The sequence below is a fragment of the Polypterus senegalus genome, chromosome 6 (assembly GCF_016835505.1).
Source record: "Polypterus senegalus isolate Bchr_013 chromosome 6, ASM1683550v1, whole genome shotgun sequence".
NCBI lineage: Eukaryota > Metazoa > Chordata > Cladistia > Polypteriformes > Polypteridae > Polypterus > Polypterus senegalus.
The window spans coordinates 49,780,477-49,801,487 of NC_053159.1; the positions used below are offsets into that span (position 1 = coordinate 49,780,477).

A 21,011-nucleotide genomic window follows, 5' to 3' on the forward strand; every position below is an offset into this window, starting at 1 on the left:
AACAGTCAACATGGCTCACAGCTGCATGTGGACTGTAGCACAGACCAAAGCGAGTGAGGACGTGTTGGGGGCGGGCAATTGAGCAAGCAGTGCGCATACCTCTAGAGCGAGGGTGGACGCGGGAGGAGGGTGAGAGTTGGTGGGCGGGGCTCTGTTGTGCATTCCCTATAACGCGGGAGGAGGGCTAGAGTGGGCGGTCGGGGCTCTATCGTGCGACCCCCATGGTCGGGCGACTTGGTCGATTATAAATATATATAGAAAAGCAGCCGGAACCAAAAAGAACAATGAAAAGTCAATGTAGCTCAGAGGTGCATGTGGACTGTAGCACAGACGAAAGCGACTGAGGCTGTATTTGGTGAGTTGTTGCATGCAGGCACATGAACAGGCAGTGCACATGCCTCGAGAGCGACGGAGAACGCAGGAGGAGGGTTAGAGTTGGCGGGCGGGGCTCTGTCGAGCATATCCAATGGTCTTAGAGTTGGCAGGCGGAACTCTGTGAGTTGGCGGGCCTGGCCCTGTCGTGCGTATCCCATGGTCTTACAGTTGGTGGGCGGGGCTCTCTGTCTTGCGTGCGTCTTGCATGCCCTTAGTGAATTATACATATAGATTTCAATTAGTCCTTTCAGCTTCTTTAATAGTTTGGTTTAGTTTTAGTTTTTCATTTTGGTTTTGTTAATTACAGGTAAAATTCTATTACAATGAACTGCCAGGGACCTAAAAAATATTTTGTTGTAATGAGATTTTGTTTTGTTGCTATAGTGCTTTCTTTAACTTGCGTCCTGGCGTTTGCAATCATTTCAATAGCTTCTTTGGCATTAATTTTAATCTTCTCCTGTCTACAAGTTATGCTGACGAGAATTTTTCTCAGTATTTCCTTGTGATAATACACTTTCAGGGTGTGAATGATGCCCAAACCAAATGGCTGAAGCACTGCTGTGCAATTGGGTGGGAGGAATTCAATATGAACGTTATCTAAATGCAGAAGCATGTTGTGGGCAGCACAGTTATCAATCAGACGGCGAATCTTCTTTTTCTTCATATTGTGAGGCTTCTAAACTCTTTTGGGATACCCCCACCCAATGGGAACATCACGCTGAAGTGCGTCCCAAAGCGCGATTTCCGTGTCTGTGGAAGATTGTTTGTCCGTTGCTGGGGCAGGGCAATAACAAGCTCACAGCCCTTCATTGAGGCGCCACATAAGCGAATCCTAAAAGATCGAGTTGGTGCTATAAGTCCCTGTCTTACACATCAAAACACGAGGCTGAGTGTCAGTAGTTTAGCAAAACCAGCTTTATTCAGCTTGAAACAGGAACAGCACGGTTATTTATTGTAGTGTGATCTGCCACTCTGCTATACACATACACAGCAGTCAAGCAGGGTCGTGGCCAGGTTAGTGGCCAAAGTTATACTGTGCCCTGCATTTACAATGTTCCTTGCATCACATATTGAGATCTTTTTTGTTTGCTTCAGTGCTGAGTCACATCAGAGCTGTGAGCCTACTGTTGCCCCGGCAACAGATAAACAGTCTTCCATAGACACGGAGATCGGACTTAGCGACGCCCTTCGGGGTGTTGTCCAGTTAGGGGAGGTCCCAAGAGAGTTTAGAAACTCCACGTTTTCTTGAATGAGTGCTGCATTAATAGAAATGTTTTCTTGAACGAGCATCACTGAACCACATAAAAACTGCTTTTTTGTCGTCTTCAAATGCAGCAGTTCGCATACGTTTGCAACCCAAGATTTTTCTTCTTTTTTTTTTTGCTAGGTCTTTCAAGAAGGTTGACAGTGTCGATGGCAACGTCTTTTTTCTTTTTGCCGCAATTGAGAGCTGCAAAAATTTAAAGTTTTTTTTTCTGATATGAGCTGTTGTTGTTTTTTCGTGTCTGCAGTTTCTATAGGAGGGTGACAATGAATTAAATTCCAATTGATGTTTTTTAAATGTTGATGAGCAATAAGAAAGAGGTATCAGTGAAAAATCATCAAAAACAAAAACAGCAAAAAATCAGTACAAGAAAAGTCCGAAGAAAGAATTTTTTTTTCTCTCAATGTTTCTGTTTGGGGATCGTTGTGCACAACTGAGCTGTGACCACAGAACTAACTGCTCTGTGGATGATTCATTCAAGCATTTCAAGGTCTTTTAGGCACTTCTTTATAATGAAATTATCTGCTAATTGTACTTCATAGTAACAAGATTTCTATAGGCTCGTGGTCATATGGGGAAACTGTCGGGACCATAAAAATACTTTGATCAGCATTGATGATAATTTTGTTGTAAAGATATTCATTGTAACGGAATTTTACCTGTATTTTATTTCAGTTTTCAAAATTGTTTTTTAGTAATAGTTTCAGTTTTGATTTTAGTTTTCGTTAACTAAAATAACCTTCAAGAATGCAGTCGTTAAAATAAAAATCCAGTTATTATATAATAGATATTCATGTTTGTCTTTATAATCATATTAGGTGAGATGTCTATTTTTCAAATGAACTGTGAGCTTTTGTAGTAATATTTTACATCTGAGTTGCAAATAATTTTTGGAGAAACATTGAAGTGTCATATCATTCTGACGTTTTGCTATTAACCTTAACCTGAATGCACCTATTTATCTTTTAGATATTCAAAGCAATTGACACATAGTTGAATCATGGAACGTATTGCTAAAGAATCATAAAGCAATGCTTTGTTGTACAGGATTTGTAATATTTGGAATGCAAATAATTTTTATCTGCTGTTCCTCATCTTTGAAAATGCAATGAAAATATATGCTCTCAACCATCAAGCCAGTGTCTTCTATTTTCAAAGCTGACTTTCAATCCAGTTATTAGTAGCAGTATAATAGGATACTGACAGGAAATTGGTGGAATTTGAACTGGAATTTGTAGCTGGGGGTGAATATTTACAGAATCAATAAACTGTTAGTTTTACCCATAATTAATTCCAATTTAAGTACAATTGAAATGCCCATCTGTGATATTAATGCAATAATAATTTTATTTATATAGCATCTACCTCATGTTTAAATAGCTTTGCAGGTATTCAGTAAGACGCAGTAGAATTAGAAGCATATAAAAAGGTCAGTAAATAACACTGCGTAGAAGTTAGCATCCGAGCCTTAAACACCACATAAAAGGTAAATAAATAAAACTCTGAATACTGATTGTGCAAGAAAGTAATATTCAAGAATAGAATGCATTGTTAGTAGAAAGCTGTTAACAAATAAAATAGTTTGACATAGTGAGTTCCATCATAAGATTTCATCATAAGGATATGAACAGAACAGATTTGAACTGAGAGGATACGAATGTCAATGTAAGTGAAATGCCCTTTTGAAAAGTAAAAAAATGAAAGAAATAAGCAGATATAATGATTTTACAGAGGTCATTTCAAAGACTGGGTCCAACACATGAAGGCTTAGTCACCCATAGAGCACAGGTTAGTTCGGAGCGCATCTGCAGACTAGAGTGGGTGAATTGGAGTGCAAGAGGTTATTGCAGTAATCTGAATGAAGGGCAGTTAAAGCTCTCTAAGTCAGCAGTAGGATTTTTTGTTACATCTTAGAAGACCCTGGTAGCCAGTAAACATTGAGCAGAAAGGAGTTATGCAAAAGCTGCTGCAAGTCTGAGTATGGCAGCAGAGTCCATAGATAACACATCTGAAGGGGCACTTGCCAGTAGGAAGTTACATAAGTAAGTACGGTTTGTAATCAAAGCATGGACAAACTCTTCAGAAGCAGAAAAGATATGAACTAATTACAGGGCTAGGCAAAGTTGTTCCTGGAGGGTTGCAGTAGCTACAGGGTTTTTTTCCAACCCAGTTGCTTAATAAGAAGCACTTATTACTCAAGTAACACTTCTGATTCATTTTAGTTGTCTTGCTCATTACAATTTTGAACCCTTATTGCTTATTTCAGTCTTAGACAACTGTATTGTTGGTTGTTAACTGCTCCTTATTAGCAATAAGATACAAATGACAAAAGAAACCAAGATTTATCTATTTAGCTTGTTTTGGTTTATACCTGTGTGTAATAAAAAAGGAAAAAAAATCTAAGATATGAGAATGACCTGAAATGGCAGAGTTAAAGCACTGACAACTCATGAAATTAAGTTATTGGCAAGGATTGCTTTCTACTTAAGCAGCTGGGTTGGAACAAAAACCTGCAGCCACTGCGGCCTTCCAGGACTGACTTTGCTCCCCCGTGGCTTATAGATAAAATATGTTACAGACGTGGAATTAAGAAATATTCTTTGTCTAATTTATGTTGTATAACAATCAGATAAATAAAAACACGTTCCTTACAAATTTTAAAATGGACGGTAATGGGGTTTGGGTTCAAATGTGAAAACAAAAGCCTTAAAATTTACCGAATAAGTCATTACTTCAAGCCAATAGTGTTATTGAGGATTGACCTGAATCTTGTTCACTATATATTGTCTATGTCATTAACTTGAGAAATATGACTTGAGTTAATGTCTACCAAGAAGAAATAGTGAAAGTTACTATTTACTTTTACTCATTCAAAAACTTTGTATTTGGCTGTTTTTGCAGCATCTCAGCAAAAGAGACTCACCATGTGCTATAAAATACAGTAATTGGTTTGTGGTACATCAGTCCATTTCATTGTGGTTTAGACCTGCAACGATCTGCATTTTTTCATTTTTCCAGTATAGTTTTTTTCTTGTGGCATTTTTACAACACTCTAGAGATAGTATTTAATATTGACTTTTGAATGGCATTGTGAACTTGATATCCACAAGCTCATGTCTTTGGCTTTTCAAAAATCAAAGGCTTTGATTATAAAAAAAATGTAATAAAGAAAGTTCAGTTATTTATTGTCATCTATACAAAGTACCATGGAACTCTTAGGCCTGTTTTATATTTCATGCTTATAACATGTAACTGCACACATCATGGCTGCCGTGCATTCCCAGCATTCATTCGACGTGTCCTCTGAGCACATCCTCAGAAATTAATGTGACGCATACGCGAGTTGCAGTACCAGCAAAAAGTTGGGTGGCACAGTGTAATCGAGTTGGAACGTGACGTCAGAGTCTCTGTTTACTATCTACATGTGACAGAAAGCCGCTTTGTAGATCCCAATGTGCGTGGTTCAATGTTTGATGAATGGTTCAATGTTGAGAAGCAAAAAGCCAACATACAAATGCATTCGTGGTGCTTTAGTGACATGATACATTTTAATGGTCTCACATAAACTTTTCTGTTTTTTTTTTTTGCACCTTCACAACAGCATCAGAATGTATGGCAGCGTATTTGAGCCACAAAAAAAAGTTGGGGACACAGTAATAAGGTCTATTTTGTAATTAAAGTGGAAGTGTCAGCTTAAATCTCGAAATGTCCACATTAATTACCCACGATGGCGGAGCAGTAGCGCTGCTACCTTGTAGTAGGGACTCACGTCCCTGGTGTTCCATGCCTGAAGTTTGCATGTTTTCCTGGTGGGTTTCCACAGTGTACTTCAGTTTCCTTCCAAACCAACGGTTTGGGGATTTGGTGATGCTAAAAATGACGCTAGTGTATGTGTTCACCTTGCAATGAGCTGATGCTCTGTCCAGGGATTGTTGTGAATGGATGCACCCCTGGATTGATGGATATATTCATTAAACATCCATCCTTTTCAGAGATATTGTGACAAGGTGTCCTCGGAATTTAATGGATGTTTCAAGCAAGTCACAACACAGGGAAGCCAGACTTTTTCTCACCATGATGATATGTCGCACTGCCACCTAGTGGAATCTTCCAGATTTACATAAAGTACTTGTGCAAGTATAAACTGTATAATGCTTGTGTAGCAGTAGCATCCACAGGCGCACGCATCGCTTGAAGTATAAACATGGCCTTATGTGCACGTTTGACCAGCATATACCATGCTGCCATCCATCATGAATGTTTCTACTTAAGCAATGTTAAAAATAACAATACAGAATGTAATAGGAGAAAAGTTGCCACTGCCCAATTTAAAATCACCAAGAATAGCACTACAAAGTTTTACACTTTTCTTAAAATAATTAGTACATAGTTTAATTGGAAAGAGTTATGTTCTACCCAGCATTTCATTTTTCTACATAAAACTGAAAACCAAACTCAAAATTACACGTAATGTAGCCAAAGGGAAACATGAACATACACAAAATTTGGAAGCCTAAGATAGAGACTTGAGGAGGTGGTTCTGTGATCTGTGCTAAGATGAACTTAACTGTTGTCAAGGCTGAAACTCTTGACTTTGACTGAGGTAAGACTTAAAACACTGGAAAGCTTTGCCAGAGTTACCCCGGATTGTTCTTAACAGGAGGATACTGGAATTGCTAGAATTAAATACTGTACTAAGGTCTAATAGAATTTAAATGCTACTATTCTTATAGTCTGATGCTACAAGTAAACATTTAGTTACTTAGAGAAGAACAGTCTCACAGTTCTATTGCACCCTGAGACATGAAATGGGTAAATAATGTAAGCTGTTAATATGCTAAAATAAAGAAATTCATGGGATACTTTAGCATGCTCAAGAATGTTAGATAGAATTTTTTTCCGATAGTCAGTGTAAAGACAGACTTTTAAAATCTATTAGTATTATCAGCAATTACACTAATATAATATAATAATATAATGTCAAAATTCAACATCAAACCCAATGTTGTTCAAGAAAATTCCAGGTTCCACCTAAGAGGTCGCAAAATAAAATGAAGAAAGTCAGAATCATTTACCTATGTTGGTAGCTATCAGCCTCAAGCTTTGTGCCTTCCACAGATCTTCTCAGAAATTCTTACTCCCATAAAAAGACCCGTTGTTTTTTTTTTTGTTTGGTTTTCTTTTACTCCTGCTAAATAGTTTAAACTTAGCCATTCCTGGTGACAACTGTAGGGTGCTGGCATTTTTCAATACCATAAAAACTAGCCTACTTTTTAGTTTTTTCAAGGTAGAGGATTACAGCTTTACATACTCTGTTTTGTACTGTCCATCAGATGTCCCCAGTTTACTTTCCATTTTTTCATACCCATTTTTAATGGGTAATTATTAAAACTGCCACATGGTATACATAAATAAATTTAATGGAGTTAATGTGTCCAGTCCAAGTAGCAAACCATTAAGTCTTTAATTTACAGTTAAAAGCAACGCAAAGGACTCTAATTTTTACAAATTACTATAGAATGTGAGCTTGTTTTCATTCAGTTCTCGGAAACCAGTGTACATGAGCTTCTTGCAGTAGAGTGCTGGCTTTCCAGGATTTAGTTTCTTCATTGTTCAGAATAAACAGCATAATCTATTGAATTACTGTGTGTAATTTTCCAATAAAATGAGATTTTAAAGGTCTCAGCATGTTGAGAGTACATATGAGTCTGAGTATGTTGAGAGCTTAAGGCGAGTGTGACTTATGTCTGTGATCCTTGAATTAGTCAATTACTGTAAATCTAAAAACACCGGTAAGTTGACTAATAAACATTTAAAACAGAAGGAATCAGAAGGTCCTAAGTCCCTCCAGAATTAGGAAGTGAATCTCCAAAATGAAAGTACTTTAGAACTTAGTGTAATTATCTTGATGGGAAGGAGTGAGACTGAATTGAAGTTTGACTTAATTCAAGTCCATCTATACAGCACTATACAGTAATCACAAATTCTTTGCAATTAAAATGCAACACAAAATAGCATATAATGAAAATGCTATACATATATATATATATATATATATATATAGCTCAATACCTCCCCCGGGACACTTGGTGGCAGCCTCCCTGGCCGATGTTTGTTTCCCAGTCTCCCACATGGCTCCATGGGACATGGAGTCCTCCACAACCTGTGTGGGAGCTGGGGTGGCTGCTGAGACTCAACAATCTGGCTGGACAAGTCATCAGCCCCACCCAGAGGTGAAATTGGGACCAGGTGGTCAAACACCTGGAACACTTCCGGATGGGCTATAAAACGGGCCAGCCTCCACCACTCAGGAGCCAGAATCGGGAGGAAGAGAACGAGGTTGCCTGAGAGGAGTGGTGGTGCAAGGTGGAAGAGTGGTTGCTATTGTGGTTACTTGCTTTTGGGACTGTGTTGGGCCTGTGGGACACGGGGAAGACGTGCCCCACAGTTGAAGACCAAAATAAAAAGCCTCTGCGTCAGTCTGTGCCGGGTCGGGCACTATATATATATATATATATATATATATATATATATATACAGTATATATATATACTGTATATATATATATATATATATGTGTGTGTGTGTGTGTTTTTACAGTTTCATTTCGACCATTTGGGTGTTTCTAAACTCACTTTAACTTTGGTTTGTTGTTTTAGCCCCCTGGAGAGCCACAGGATGTTTTCTTGAAAGTTGCTGCTGGTCCCAGTCCTCAGATTAAGAAATTCTTCATCATAATATACACGTAAGTGCACATCCATGAGAAAGAAATGACCAAAACCATAATTACACTCATTTAATCAATCAACCAATTTTATATAGCTCACATTACTAAGTAGGTACTTGGAAAATGGATTTGACATTGAATGAGAAACACTGCAACTTCTAGTTAATGGATTATGTAGCTGATCAGGCAGTTCAAGCCAGTTGATAGTGTCAGATACAGGCTAACTCTCAGATAACTGGTTTCTTCTGCAAAAAATGCCAGTAGGCTAATCCTGCGAAAAAAATTGTAAAGGTAAGTATGGACTTTAGGATTGATAAATATTTTGGCATGTGTACAGAATTCGGGCCATTGCTGGGCACTGATCCATAACCTGTTTAGAAAAGGGGTTCAAATGGTATAGTGATTACAATATTTTTCTTCAACAGGCTTATGAGGTGGAGGACGTGTTGGAAGCCATGAGCTTCCTTTTCTGGTTTCTTTTTCGTTAATTATTTTTTTTTTCTTTATTTAGTTTGATGTTAGGCAGTCTTAACATTTTTTTAGTAAATGTTTTTTGTAGTACAGTATAATGGATAACAGAACAACTACTTTAAAAATGATATACAGTAGATAAATTTAGCAAAAAGTTGTATTTATTTGCAAAAAAATATATATATATATATATATATATATATGTATACACATACATACACACATATACATACGCAACAGAGCAGAAGCCCTTCACCCAGTCCTATGACTTACACAGCATTCTGCCCTTTCTGCTCCCACACAGCGCATCACAAGCTGCCTACACATCAGTATATACTTGAAGCGTTTTTGACATTTTATAAATGTTTACAAATGTTTTTCAATTTTTTGTGACAATTCCAACACCACACACATATGTTTATCTGCCATAACAATGTATAGCAGTTTAATTATAACAAAAGAGAAAAGCTACAAAACGCTTTTAAAGCTGAAGGTTTGTAGCTGAGACTGTGATTTAAAAATGCAGCATGACACGTGGTGCTGGGGAAAAACAATATGTGCTAGCAAAAGGGAGAGTTCTTCCAATGTGCATAGCTTGCAGCGTATCATGTGGCAGTAGTAATGGGTTGATGCTGACGTGTTCAATGTTTTGGGTTTTTTTTATCCCCTGATTCTTAATGGAGACTGACGGATAATCAGGGGTTTACTGTATTTTAAAAACAGTTCAATTTTACCTACACTCTAGAGAAATAATAATAATAATAAACATGCTAATTTAATATCACTTTGTTATTTGTCCAAAAGAACTGAATCAACTTGAGGGTTCTTATTCTGGCTTTACTGTGCTGTTACTATCACTCATTTTATGTTGATTATTTTGTATAATGCTTTGAACTGCTATATTTTCAGTAATACATCATCAGACTGCTATTGATAAAATATTTCTGTATAGAGTATAAATGTTAACGTTCGTCTGAACTAAAACAGTGTTGCTTATCTTTCTTTCTTGGTGATAAAGAGATCCATGGATGGCGGTCCCTTTTCAGATCTGGCAGTTGTATATACACTTTCTGCAGCGTATTGATGTCAGTTGTGTTATAGGACAGACAAGCCGACTCTCTCTGGTACTCAGAGGTACTCAGGCTGTGAGGAAAGTCAGGTGCTATACATCTCATCCTCAGGAGCTCCAGGTATACACATTTGTCATCTGTATGTTGTGATATTTTGTATTTCGTTATTCTAGTCTAATTACGTTTGCCTTTAATATGCCATATGAAGTATGAAGTTGGGCCAGATTTGTTAAATCATATATGTCCAATTTAATTCAGAAAAAATGTGGAATTCTATAAATATTTACTAAGCCAAAATAATAGTATGATGAAAATATTATCTAGCTTATCATAAATTTTAAAAAATGACAATCACATAGATGGTATGTGTGTCACATGACCATTGGGCACAACTATTACTTTACATGTAAGCATCTACAGGTCATACAGTAACTGGAAAGTACAGTATGGTATTAGTACCATGATGTGTTCTTTATTATCATAATTAATGAACCACTTTTGCCTTGCATTAAAACTCTGTGATCTTTTTGGCACTACCAATTAGTAAATAATGCTAACTTACTTTAGTTATTCATTTAAATATAAAGTGTTCAGTGCAATGAAGCCTATCCATAGTTCTGCTTGACTAATGTTGGTGTCTTTGGGCAAATGTACTATTTAGGAGGTACTAAGAGGTGAAAATTAAACCCTTTGTGGATCTTCTTTAACACTAGAATCCCTGAAGCTTACAAAACTACTTGTAATGCTGGGTCACCTTAAATTCCCTCACACCTCCTCATCAGCATCTTTTGTTTTGTAAATGTGTCGATCAGCCCAAGCATCAAGCAGTCTGCTATTCCATCTCCCACAGACACAGCTTTAGTAGTACACAAAGTTCTCCCAGCTTAAGTCTGTTTATCTGGGTGTGAGGTGCCATGAATTGTATAGAGTAAATAATAAATAGTTATTTGGAACATACACATTTCATGTGTGTCCCGTGTCTGCAACGATCTGTGTAAATGTAGGATGACAGGAAATGCCAGGCAAGAAATATGGAACATATAACTAAAACAGAAATGTTTTTCATGTTCTACTAAAACTTTGCAAAATGCTGACATGAAGTGTATAATGTTTGAAATAGTCCAAATTTAAAATAAACTCTTTCACAAAAGAAAGATATAACAAAACAAGTGTGCTTTTTTTTCTAGAATTTAACCAAAGTGTCCTTTGTTAGTATACCTATGTTGATCAAGCACAGGAAGTTCTGCAGTCTACTTGTGACTTTATGCTGTAGGAAGATAAGTAAATAAATATAGGTAAACGCCTTTCAATGTGGCTTTTATATAAGTAGCACATCATTTTTTTTTTTTTTTATATCAAGACCATCAAAAAACATAATCACACAGAGAACTTTGTACAATACCTTGGTGAGCTCTGTAGGCCCAGCTGTTTCATTGTGGCAGATTCACTGGCAGGATGATGGCCAACCTTTTGCTGCATCCAAACATTACTATCTTTCACCTTTATGCCTGGTGCAGCTGCGTTGTTCTCATGTGTGACTGGACATTTTTAAAACACAAAGACTACCTAATGCATATGTAGGAATCACTCAGATTTAGGAATGAGCGCAACACTTTTCTGAATAACTTCCATCATTTACTACTTTCATGTTAAATACTGTAGCAGGCTCTCAAAATTGCAGTGTATTTAGTGTTTTAGTTTTGTGAAAACCAATAATACTTTACTGTTTAAAGTATAATATACACCTATTGTAGCAACAGAAAGTTACACTATGTTCATTCTGTTGGAAATTTTATTTTTTAGAACTTTTGTTCGTGGTACTTGTGGTGTCTGTCATTATTCCAGGCCTGTACTTTGGCTGTTTGGCGTTTGCGGGTTCTCCTTTATCTGTTGGTGTATTTTGGTTTTCCTCGCACATCTTAAAGAAATTTGTGTCTGGTCATGAGTGAATATGATCGAGCCCTACAAAGGAGGTGTGCCCCATCCAGAGCTGAATAATGCCTTGAACCTCAATGATATTGGAATGGGATCTAGTGCACATCACCCAAAGATGGATTACATGGCTTCAATAATGGATGGACAATATTGTGACTGAGAAACTAGCATAAACTTGCAAACTTTTTGCCACACATTTCTGCTTCATCTCCTTTAGTATCATTGATAATAATACAAGAGACTATGAGATGTGTCAATCACATTGACATAATTTATACTACACTGCTGTTCTCAGAATTGCTAAAATAGGACAAAAATACTCAAACCTCAAATGGCTGTCCTTCCATGTTTATTTACTTCCTATAAACTTAATTGACTGGGTATTTGGCATTGCCAGTATTCATTTTGCTACACATTGGAAATAATACTCTGCTCAGGTTTTTGCATAATGAATCATTCTGAATTGGCAATTGATTCACACTCGCTTTGTCTCATAACAACATTAATGTGAAAAAATGACCATCCATCTGGCAGAGTGACATTCATGCCTTTCTGATTATTCAACTCGTTACATTAATTATAGTGTGTGGAACTACTGAAAAAATGACTAAACACGCATAAAATTCATCTAAATTTGTTCTGATAACAAATGCATTCAAGAACAACAAAGATTGCAGTGCCCTACCATCTCATCATTATTAGTTATTCTTCTCATGCTACATTTTTATCATAACTACATGACATTTGCATACTACCTACTGTTATTAAGCAGCTATTTAGCTAGCAGTGATGAAGTGCTCTTATCGTAGAGGTGCTGAAAAGAATAAGAAAATGTTTAGCCTGATGCTTCTTCTATACTGTATGCATAACTTAAAGGAAGGAATTCACATGTTACTGATTGCAGCTATAGTTCTTCCTGTTACCTACCAACATTTAAATGAAATTAAGAATAAAGCATCTGGCAACTCCATATCCCTTTCATTATTTTCATTTCTTTTGCTTTATAGACTGATCCAGCAGAAACCTTTGTTCTTCCACCGGGTGCTGTGCAGGATCTGCATGTCAGAGTTTGCCCCCGCCGGGAAGGTAGCAAGTTCATCTACTTGAATGTAGTTGATGTGGATTATCATCATCTGGTTGCTTCCTGGCTGGTCTGTGTGTCATCAAGGCAGCCTCTTATTTCTAAGGTACCCCAATTAAATTTCTAAAAAAATATATGCGTCATCATAAGTGCATAATTATTTATATCATAATTCATAAAAGTGTGTCTTTAGTGATGTGCAAATTGTAGAGTGCCTTATCTATAGATCAGAGCAAGGTGAATATCCTCTCCTAAACAGCTGCACTCACTAGTACCTCTTCTCCAATGAAGACATCTTTGTGTCACCTCTGTTTATCACTATATAGGCTATGATAGATCATCAATTTTTCCTGCATGTTTGGCACTTAATCCATACCTCTCCAGTTCAATTTTGTTGCAATTTGCTGAAGATTTTTTTGCATTTATTTTGCCTGATTTCCTCCTTGTATTCAGCTCACATGGTATATTAATAAACTTGTTACTTAGGATTTCAAAATTTCCTTGCACATCTGTCACTCCAATTTGCAGGAAGCACTTTTCACTTTTAACTGTTTTTTTTTTTTTTGGTGCTTCATGAAGCCAGTATGGTGTGAGTCAGCAAATTGTCATGATAAGAAGCCTGCTACAAGAAAAACTAAATAATTTTTAAATGTAAAAAAAAATTCTGAAATTACTAAAAATAAAGTTTAGAGAAATATTGTATATCACATAACCTGAAGCAGCTAAAGAATAAATATATAGCATCCTTCATGGACAACAAAAATGTATTTTATCAATCAACCCATGCTATAGTTTTTTTGCCATTCACTTAAGTAGAGCAGAATATGTAAATCAGAGGAGGCCTAATAAAGAATTTTACAATTAATATGGCCTGACCAGCTATGATTTATTGTTAAAATCTCCCATTCTAACACAATGCAAAATAGAACCTTTCTTGCTGCCATATATCTAAAAACTGGGAACTGGTTTATCATTTAGATCAATCATAAACTCAACCAGCCTGACTGCACCTGGCTGTGAACTGGTCAGCAAGGTTAATCAGTTATAGATATGGTATTGTATGCATTTTTTTTTTCCCATTTATTATTGATTTCAAAAATAATCAACTGAAAAAAGCATATGTGTTTTGAGGTCTATCGTTTATTAAATGAATTAATATTTTTGGGATCAGCACAAAAAGTAAAACCTGAACTATTTTCAAGTACTGTGTTACCTTCATTATAGTTCCCTGTGGCTCTTTATTGTTTTTGCTTGTTTATTCCTTTATTTGTCAGGCTTTTGAAATCTCTATCCCTGTGGGAGGTGGAAAGGGGAGCAACAAGAAAATTACCTACACAAATCCATATCCCACCAGGAGAGCTTACTTTTTACGCACAAACCGCTCTGATCTGCTGCAGTTTAAGGAGGATGCCTTTGAGGTGAGCAGCATGTTGCATCTGTTCAATCAGGTTTAACCCAGGGAGAAAACAGAGCTGTGGAATCCAAGTGTGGGCAGTTATAGCAAATGCTGTTAGTATCTTAGTAGAAGCAGGGAGACTTTGCACACAATAAAAGTGGCAACCGGGGAAAAAAGAAAATGATAGTGACTCAAAATGAGACTACTAATGTTTTATGTGCCAGCTGTCTCATCTTAAAGACATTACTAATTGTGGCCTATATACTGTACTCTTTTTATCTAAACAAACAGCGCCCCAAATGTGCCATGAGTAGTTTGAGTCAAGAAGTGGACACACAAATTAACATTCAATATGAAGAACATATTCCAATTAGCGGAGCATAATACCCAATGGCATTCACTGACATGCTGATGAGTAACCACCATTTTATCAGGGCAACTACATACATAAGATTTCTTTCTGAATGGATTTATTAGGTTTAAAGAAGTACTGTATCTACTGTACATTAAGAAAAGATCACATTAGCTTCAGTAGCTGCAACAAGGTCTACATTGATGATGGTTCAAGTTCAGTTTTATTTCTTTATATGATAAATTCAATTGAATTTTATTGCCTGTTGTTTACTCAGTAAAAGAAGTGGGTGAAGTTGATGTGGAAATTGCCACCAATGACAAGTGTTCGTATTACCAATAATTAGTCACTCCACTACAGTATATGCAATATAATTAGTTAACCTATACCAAGCCTCAGGCAGCAGCTCAGCGCTAAATTTAGAGGCTCAGTTTAATCCAAAAAAGAATCTTCTGGATTTACCTTAAACCCGCAATTCAAACATTTAATTACTTACTATAGAACAGTTTTATTTTGCAGCCATGCAATGCTGATATTATATATACATTTTTGTTTACTCAATTTTTTCTTTCTTGCAATTATTTTACCATTTTTAATCTGTAAGGATAGTGATGTCTATCATCTGATGTCTATAATTTGACAATAAAATATTGTTATCCTTTGGCTTTCATTTGTGTTTGCAAATCCTTTATATCTTACAGTATCTTCCTAAAATGAATGTTTGAAGAATCAATGTAGAAACTTTAGGAGAGGCTACTGGATTAATTTCTTACACAGAAAAGCATTGTCAGCACAAGGACAAGGATGTGCAGTGTATTTATTTGTCACCATGATGGCCAGAAAAGTCTCTGTTTGAGAGACCACTGCTCCTGTAATATAAGAAATGGTTTGCAACACAGTGTGATGAAGCTTAGTCTGGTTCTTTGGGTTTACTTGCCGATAAGGCCTAATAATCAATAAACATCATACAAACACAAATAAGACATTTAAAGAAATCTTCTTTGATGGTCAATGTTTTATTAATTCAACCTCTTGCTTTTATAAAGAGTGTAGGGATACTTCAGTAGAACACATTTTAGGATTTCATGTGCCATCTTTGGTTTTTCCCTCAGCCTTTTAATTCAAGCCGACCTGTTTCTTAGTGTCTTCAAGACCCATTCCATGTTAAATTCTGTGATGATCAACATAACATGGGGCAAAATTCCCCTTTTAGAATCGGCACCAATCATTAGAGCAGGAGGTGGTCCCCTTTTGATGTATCGCTGCCATTCATTAGAGTAACCGGCGAGACACTGTGACCCAGTTCCTTTAAAACACAGCGACTCACGGCGGCAAAATAGTTTAACAAACCCTGCAATACCGTCTTACTGTTTTAGGTGCTGCATATTATGTAGGTTGAAAAATATATATCCTAATAAGGAACATAAATATTAGATACAGTATCAACTATTACTTATATAGGTGGAATTTCTAAAACACTAATCCTGTCAGTTAGTTTGCCCGCACATGCCTATCCCTGGCCCCAAGCAAACTTAAAGCATTTCTGAGACCTCGATAATGTTTCTCAAGAAATTAGCACAGAGATGTTATGGGACAGACTATGATGCCCATGTGTTCATACTCCTCCTATTTGTAGGCTATAATTTACTGACAGGTAATTTCTTTTAACGAATTTAAGGTTCCTGGTTAAATTTTCTTTCCCCTTTATAAAAACCAGACAGGATGACAGATGACAACAATACCCGAATGTAAATTGACGGAGGAACAATTGCTGTATAGCCTGCTTTAAAAGTTAAACTGCATAAAAAATAGTACGACTCATCATAGAAAACACTCAATCCCCAAAAGATCAAAAATGTGCAATTCATAACAGTCTGCTTATAATTAACCAGTTCATAAGTGCTATTCCAGAAATATAATAAAGGCATTAATACCAATGATTAAATGTTAGAAGAGCAAAGCATGAAGTCCTAGGTTACTTATGGAGAAAATGTAAGTAACCATCCTGTTTATGCCTTGGATATATCAGGGTTCATCTTGTTAAAGAAACTTCTCTTTAACATTGGTCTCCATCCACCTTAGCCATTTAGGTGCCTCATCATTATAGCTCATCTATTCTGTACTGCTACCAGTTGTTGACCATCTTCAGTTCTTTGGCATCTGACTTATATTTTGCTCTCCACAATGGTGGAAAATGTTGAACAAAATCCTTCTTTAATGTCCTCCTCTGTTCTCTCCCATATTCTTTTAAATCTGTTGTAGTTGTGGTTTATATAGGTTGCTATCTGGGTGTTGAAATGCTTAGGAGGTCTCTCACAACTTCATACTCTTTGAACCACAATAGAAAATATGAATTTTACATGGTATTACTCAAAACACGTGTAGATAAAAAGGCAGAAATTACAGTACACTACTGGTAACATAAGCAGGATGCTTTTAATCCAATGATTGCTGGATTGTAGGCCCAGAACTTTGTGTTTGGCACCACCAGCCTTGATTAAACTTTCCTAACATAATATTCAATCACCAGCATGTTTCTAGGATTTCAAACACACATTTATGTAAAGTCCCAACCAGCCCTTTAGATTTACTCAAATAAAGTAACCAGACAGGATACAAGACTTACAATATATATTTATTGAAGTTTGATACACGTTTAATTTCCTATGAGAAAATGTAATCTGTCTGATGACACCAATGCAAGCAGTTCTTTGCCTCTTGTGTGCATGAGTGATTCTGTGCGGGTTAGCCTAGAGGTTGAAGAAGCATCCATCAGCATCTCCACTTGTTACCACATTACTGGCTGGTACTTTGGGCTGCTTTGCCTGCTTCACCAGCGGGACACTGCAGTCAGGTTCATGAAACCTTTTTTAAATACCACTCCATTAAACTGAAGACAGTTAGCAGTACAGCACCAATGAAGAGTTGCATTCCTTCCATCTTTAGAATTCCCACAGTCTCCATACAATCATACTAAAACTGGATTAGGAATGAGGTAATTAAATTTTGTAAGAAATGTAGTTTGCTACAATGGCAGCAGCTGGAGTTTTGCAAGCATTGTATAGGATTATGATAATAAAGGAGGAGCTCCTTAGATGAAGCTTTTAATTTGTAAGATAAGTACACTTTACATTCCCATCTTCACCTACCGTAACTTTCAGAATAATACCAGGCATGGTCCTCTGAGAGTAGACCCAGAGGCTGACCCAGAATCTACTGGAGGAATTATGTTTCAGCTAATCAGTAGAGTGGCTTGAAATTGATCTATTTACTTCTTTATTTTGAAAAGTACATTGATGTTCAGGGAACAAACATTGTTTTTAAGATCTATGACATCTTTAATAAGGGATATAACCAACTAAAATTAAAGCAAAGCAACAATTTTTCCTACTCATTTAATATACAGTAAATCATGAGTTTCTGCAAAAATAACAAAGCAAACATTTCTTTTTGTAGAAGAATGTAAAAAACATGAATTGTTTCATTAGGCAAAGGCACTGTGATGAAATCCAAGTTGTCCATCTGTTTAATGTCTATGGGAAGGACTTTTGCTGAATTGATGTCCCAATGTTATGTGCAATAATTTTTTTTTTTTTGTCTTCCATCCAGACTGGAGGGGGGGAGTCATATACTATTGGACTGCGTTTTGCACCCAGTCAGTGTCCCGGTGTTGAGGAGATTCTCATTTATATCAATGATCAAGAGGATAAGAATGAGGAAACCTTCTGTGTCAAGGTCATCTATTTCTAAACAGACAACATTATGGAACATTCTTGTCTGGCGTTAATAGTTCTCACCTTTTTATCAGAAAAGTCTTTGATATATGGGATATATATAAGGAATTCAAAATCAAATTTGCATTTCTGTTCATTGCTAGGCCTCATATGCCTTAAAGGGGACAGTGATTATGTAACCCTTGGTTTACAATTGTTTTTATCGGCTTTGCAGCAGGTTTCTGTACTGCCATAAAACTCTAAAGGTAGCTTTGAGTTGAGTACGGTACTGTGCAAAGGTCCGTTAAGAATTGCTTGAATTTACCCAGTTGGTTTTATTGTAAATGGTAATTGTAGCAACTGCTGAAATAGAGTTGGGGAACTTCAAATTATGTTTTCTGATGACTCTCAGTCAAAATGATGTTGTATGATTGGCTACACATGAAATGCTGTTTTAGTGATTGACCAATCATTTATACTTGGATTACAAGTACAGTGGAAATTGATTAATTTTAAAGGTCATATGATGCTAGTTAAAATGACATTTAAGTGTTTACTTACAACATGTTACCTTGTTACTCAGAATATTTTCAGACACGTGTATGAATATGTCCAAATATGGCACAAAGTTTGAGAGTCAGCTAATTGTTCCCAAAGTTGTCAATGCTTACTTATCCCTGCTCTTACAAGGCACTGAAGCCTAACATTTTCCCTTCTAAAGTGACACAATACTATACTTCTCAGTAAAATCAATTCTAATTATCATGACTCAAAGGCTTGTGAGCTGTCCATTTCCAGTCTTCAATGACTGAGGGGCCCTTGGTGTGCAGTTTGCAAAGCAGGTTTAGTGAGAACTTTCTCCTGTCTTGGGGTTTCCTCAGTAAAATATTGAGATTGAGACAAATTTGGAAAAGTATTTTATCATTTGATTTATTGAATAAATTACTTCAAGATAATCTGACTACATTTTTATTATATATATATTTTTTACACTAATGCAGGATATAATATGCCCAATTGTGTATGCAATTTAAAATGCAGAATACATTGAAATTTGGAAGATAATAAATCAAACAACATGGCTTCTTCCATTTTAAACCTTAAAGTATTTTTTATACTATGCATGTAAAGAATAGTTAGATTTTGTGCAATACATAAATGATTTATATTATAATATTTTTCTGATGTAATCAAAAATTTTGTATATGTGAGTCTTTATTGCTGTAGAATTTATTTATGTTTAATGAAAGAGTTTTTAATGAACCTGTCATATTCTTGTAATTTCACTTTTGATATTTTAGTAAGTCTATTCATTACATTTTTTTTACAAAAGGATTATAAATATACATATTTTACATAATTGTGAATGTAACTGTAATTAATGTAATAATTGAAGGCATAAATGAAATTGAATCATGGTAAATACCTTATACATTTTCTAAATAAAACTAATATTGTAAATGAAAATTTACTCTTGTCTAATTAAGTATACATTAGCACCAAAAAATGTTTTTTCCAAATCATGAAATTTCCTAATTATGTTGTACATTTAGGAACAAAAGGAGTTTAAGTTAAGATTAAGCAGAGTTTTCGTCTATAATGACTGCCACTTCAGTGGTCACCAGCCTTTTTAGCCATCAGGTCACCTTTTGTAATCAAAACAAATCAAAAGTATGACATCATAAATGCCACATCTAAGCTCTCCAGAATAGACGTGCATTCAACGTATTCCCAGAAGTTATTTATTTTGTTCACTTATTTCATCAAGGTACTGCAAAGTGCTGACAATCATGGCATTAACAGGCAGTGAGATAGCCTGAGGCCGCAAGTCGTTTCTAGTGCAGTCTGTCAGGTTAACATTTGCCAAGCTGTCATATTTCTCTACCCATCAAGAAATCCGACACTTCTGTTTTCCTGTTTTCTGGTTCAAGTGGACAGTGTTATGCACATTCAGATTTTGTTTTAACTAGCCTTTTCTGATCTTGGAATTTCAGAAATGTATGCAGCCTTGTTACTTTATTTGCATACTCATTTTCTATTCTACAGGGTAGTTTGTTATATGCAAATTTCTGTTTTGAGCATTTATATTTTTCAGTAGCTAAATGGAGCTTGTGAAGACAAAAACAAATAAACAAAAACAATAAGGTACAGAATACATGCTAAAAGTATATTCCATAATGACATGCACCGTATCACCCTAGAGTGTAAGAGACGTACATTCTGTACTCTTCATCTCTGTATGAGCTGAATGAGCCTGGTCTTCTTTGGAGAGTGTTGTCTGTGTCTGTACTGTGCAGAGAGTGAAGGCTAACAACAGTAACCTGTACAGCAGTGACGAGACATGTTTTAAAGATATGTTGTTAATGTATCTGACCTATTTAGTTCTTTATTGTGAGTTGCTCCATTATCTCCTCAATGAACTACGTAATTATTTGAGTGGTCTGGATTCTGAATCACTCTCTAGGCAGAAATTCATTGGGCACCAACATGCTTACTTGCAATGTACACAATTAACTCCCAACGTTTTTGCCTATATTGACCAATGTGTCAGAATGAATTTTAATGGACTTTTCTCGCAATGGTTGAGCAACAAACAGTTTTTTGGTTGCATTGCCCAAAGCATGCAA

General features: G+C 36.1%; 1 protein-coding gene across 2 annotated transcripts in view; it reads left to right on the forward strand.

Annotated features, from left to right (window-relative positions):
- Positions 1-19,662, forward strand: part of nphp4 (nephronophthisis 4) — a 720,990-nt gene extending 701,328 nt beyond the window's left edge. For both annotated transcript variants that reach the window (XM_039755993.1, XM_039755992.1), the window contains exons 26-30: positions 8,299-8,384; positions 9,856-10,027; positions 12,850-13,029; positions 14,198-14,341; positions 18,281-19,662. In XM_039755993.1, the coding sequence (XP_039611927.1) occupies positions 8,299-8,384; positions 9,856-10,027; positions 12,850-13,029; positions 14,198-14,341; positions 18,281-18,421 (723 nt within the window). In that variant the 3' untranslated portion in view covers positions 18,422-19,662. The remainder of the gene's footprint in view (positions 1-8,298; positions 8,385-9,855; positions 10,028-12,849; positions 13,030-14,197; positions 14,342-18,280) is intronic.
- Positions 19,663-21,011: the final 1,349 nt, after the last annotated feature.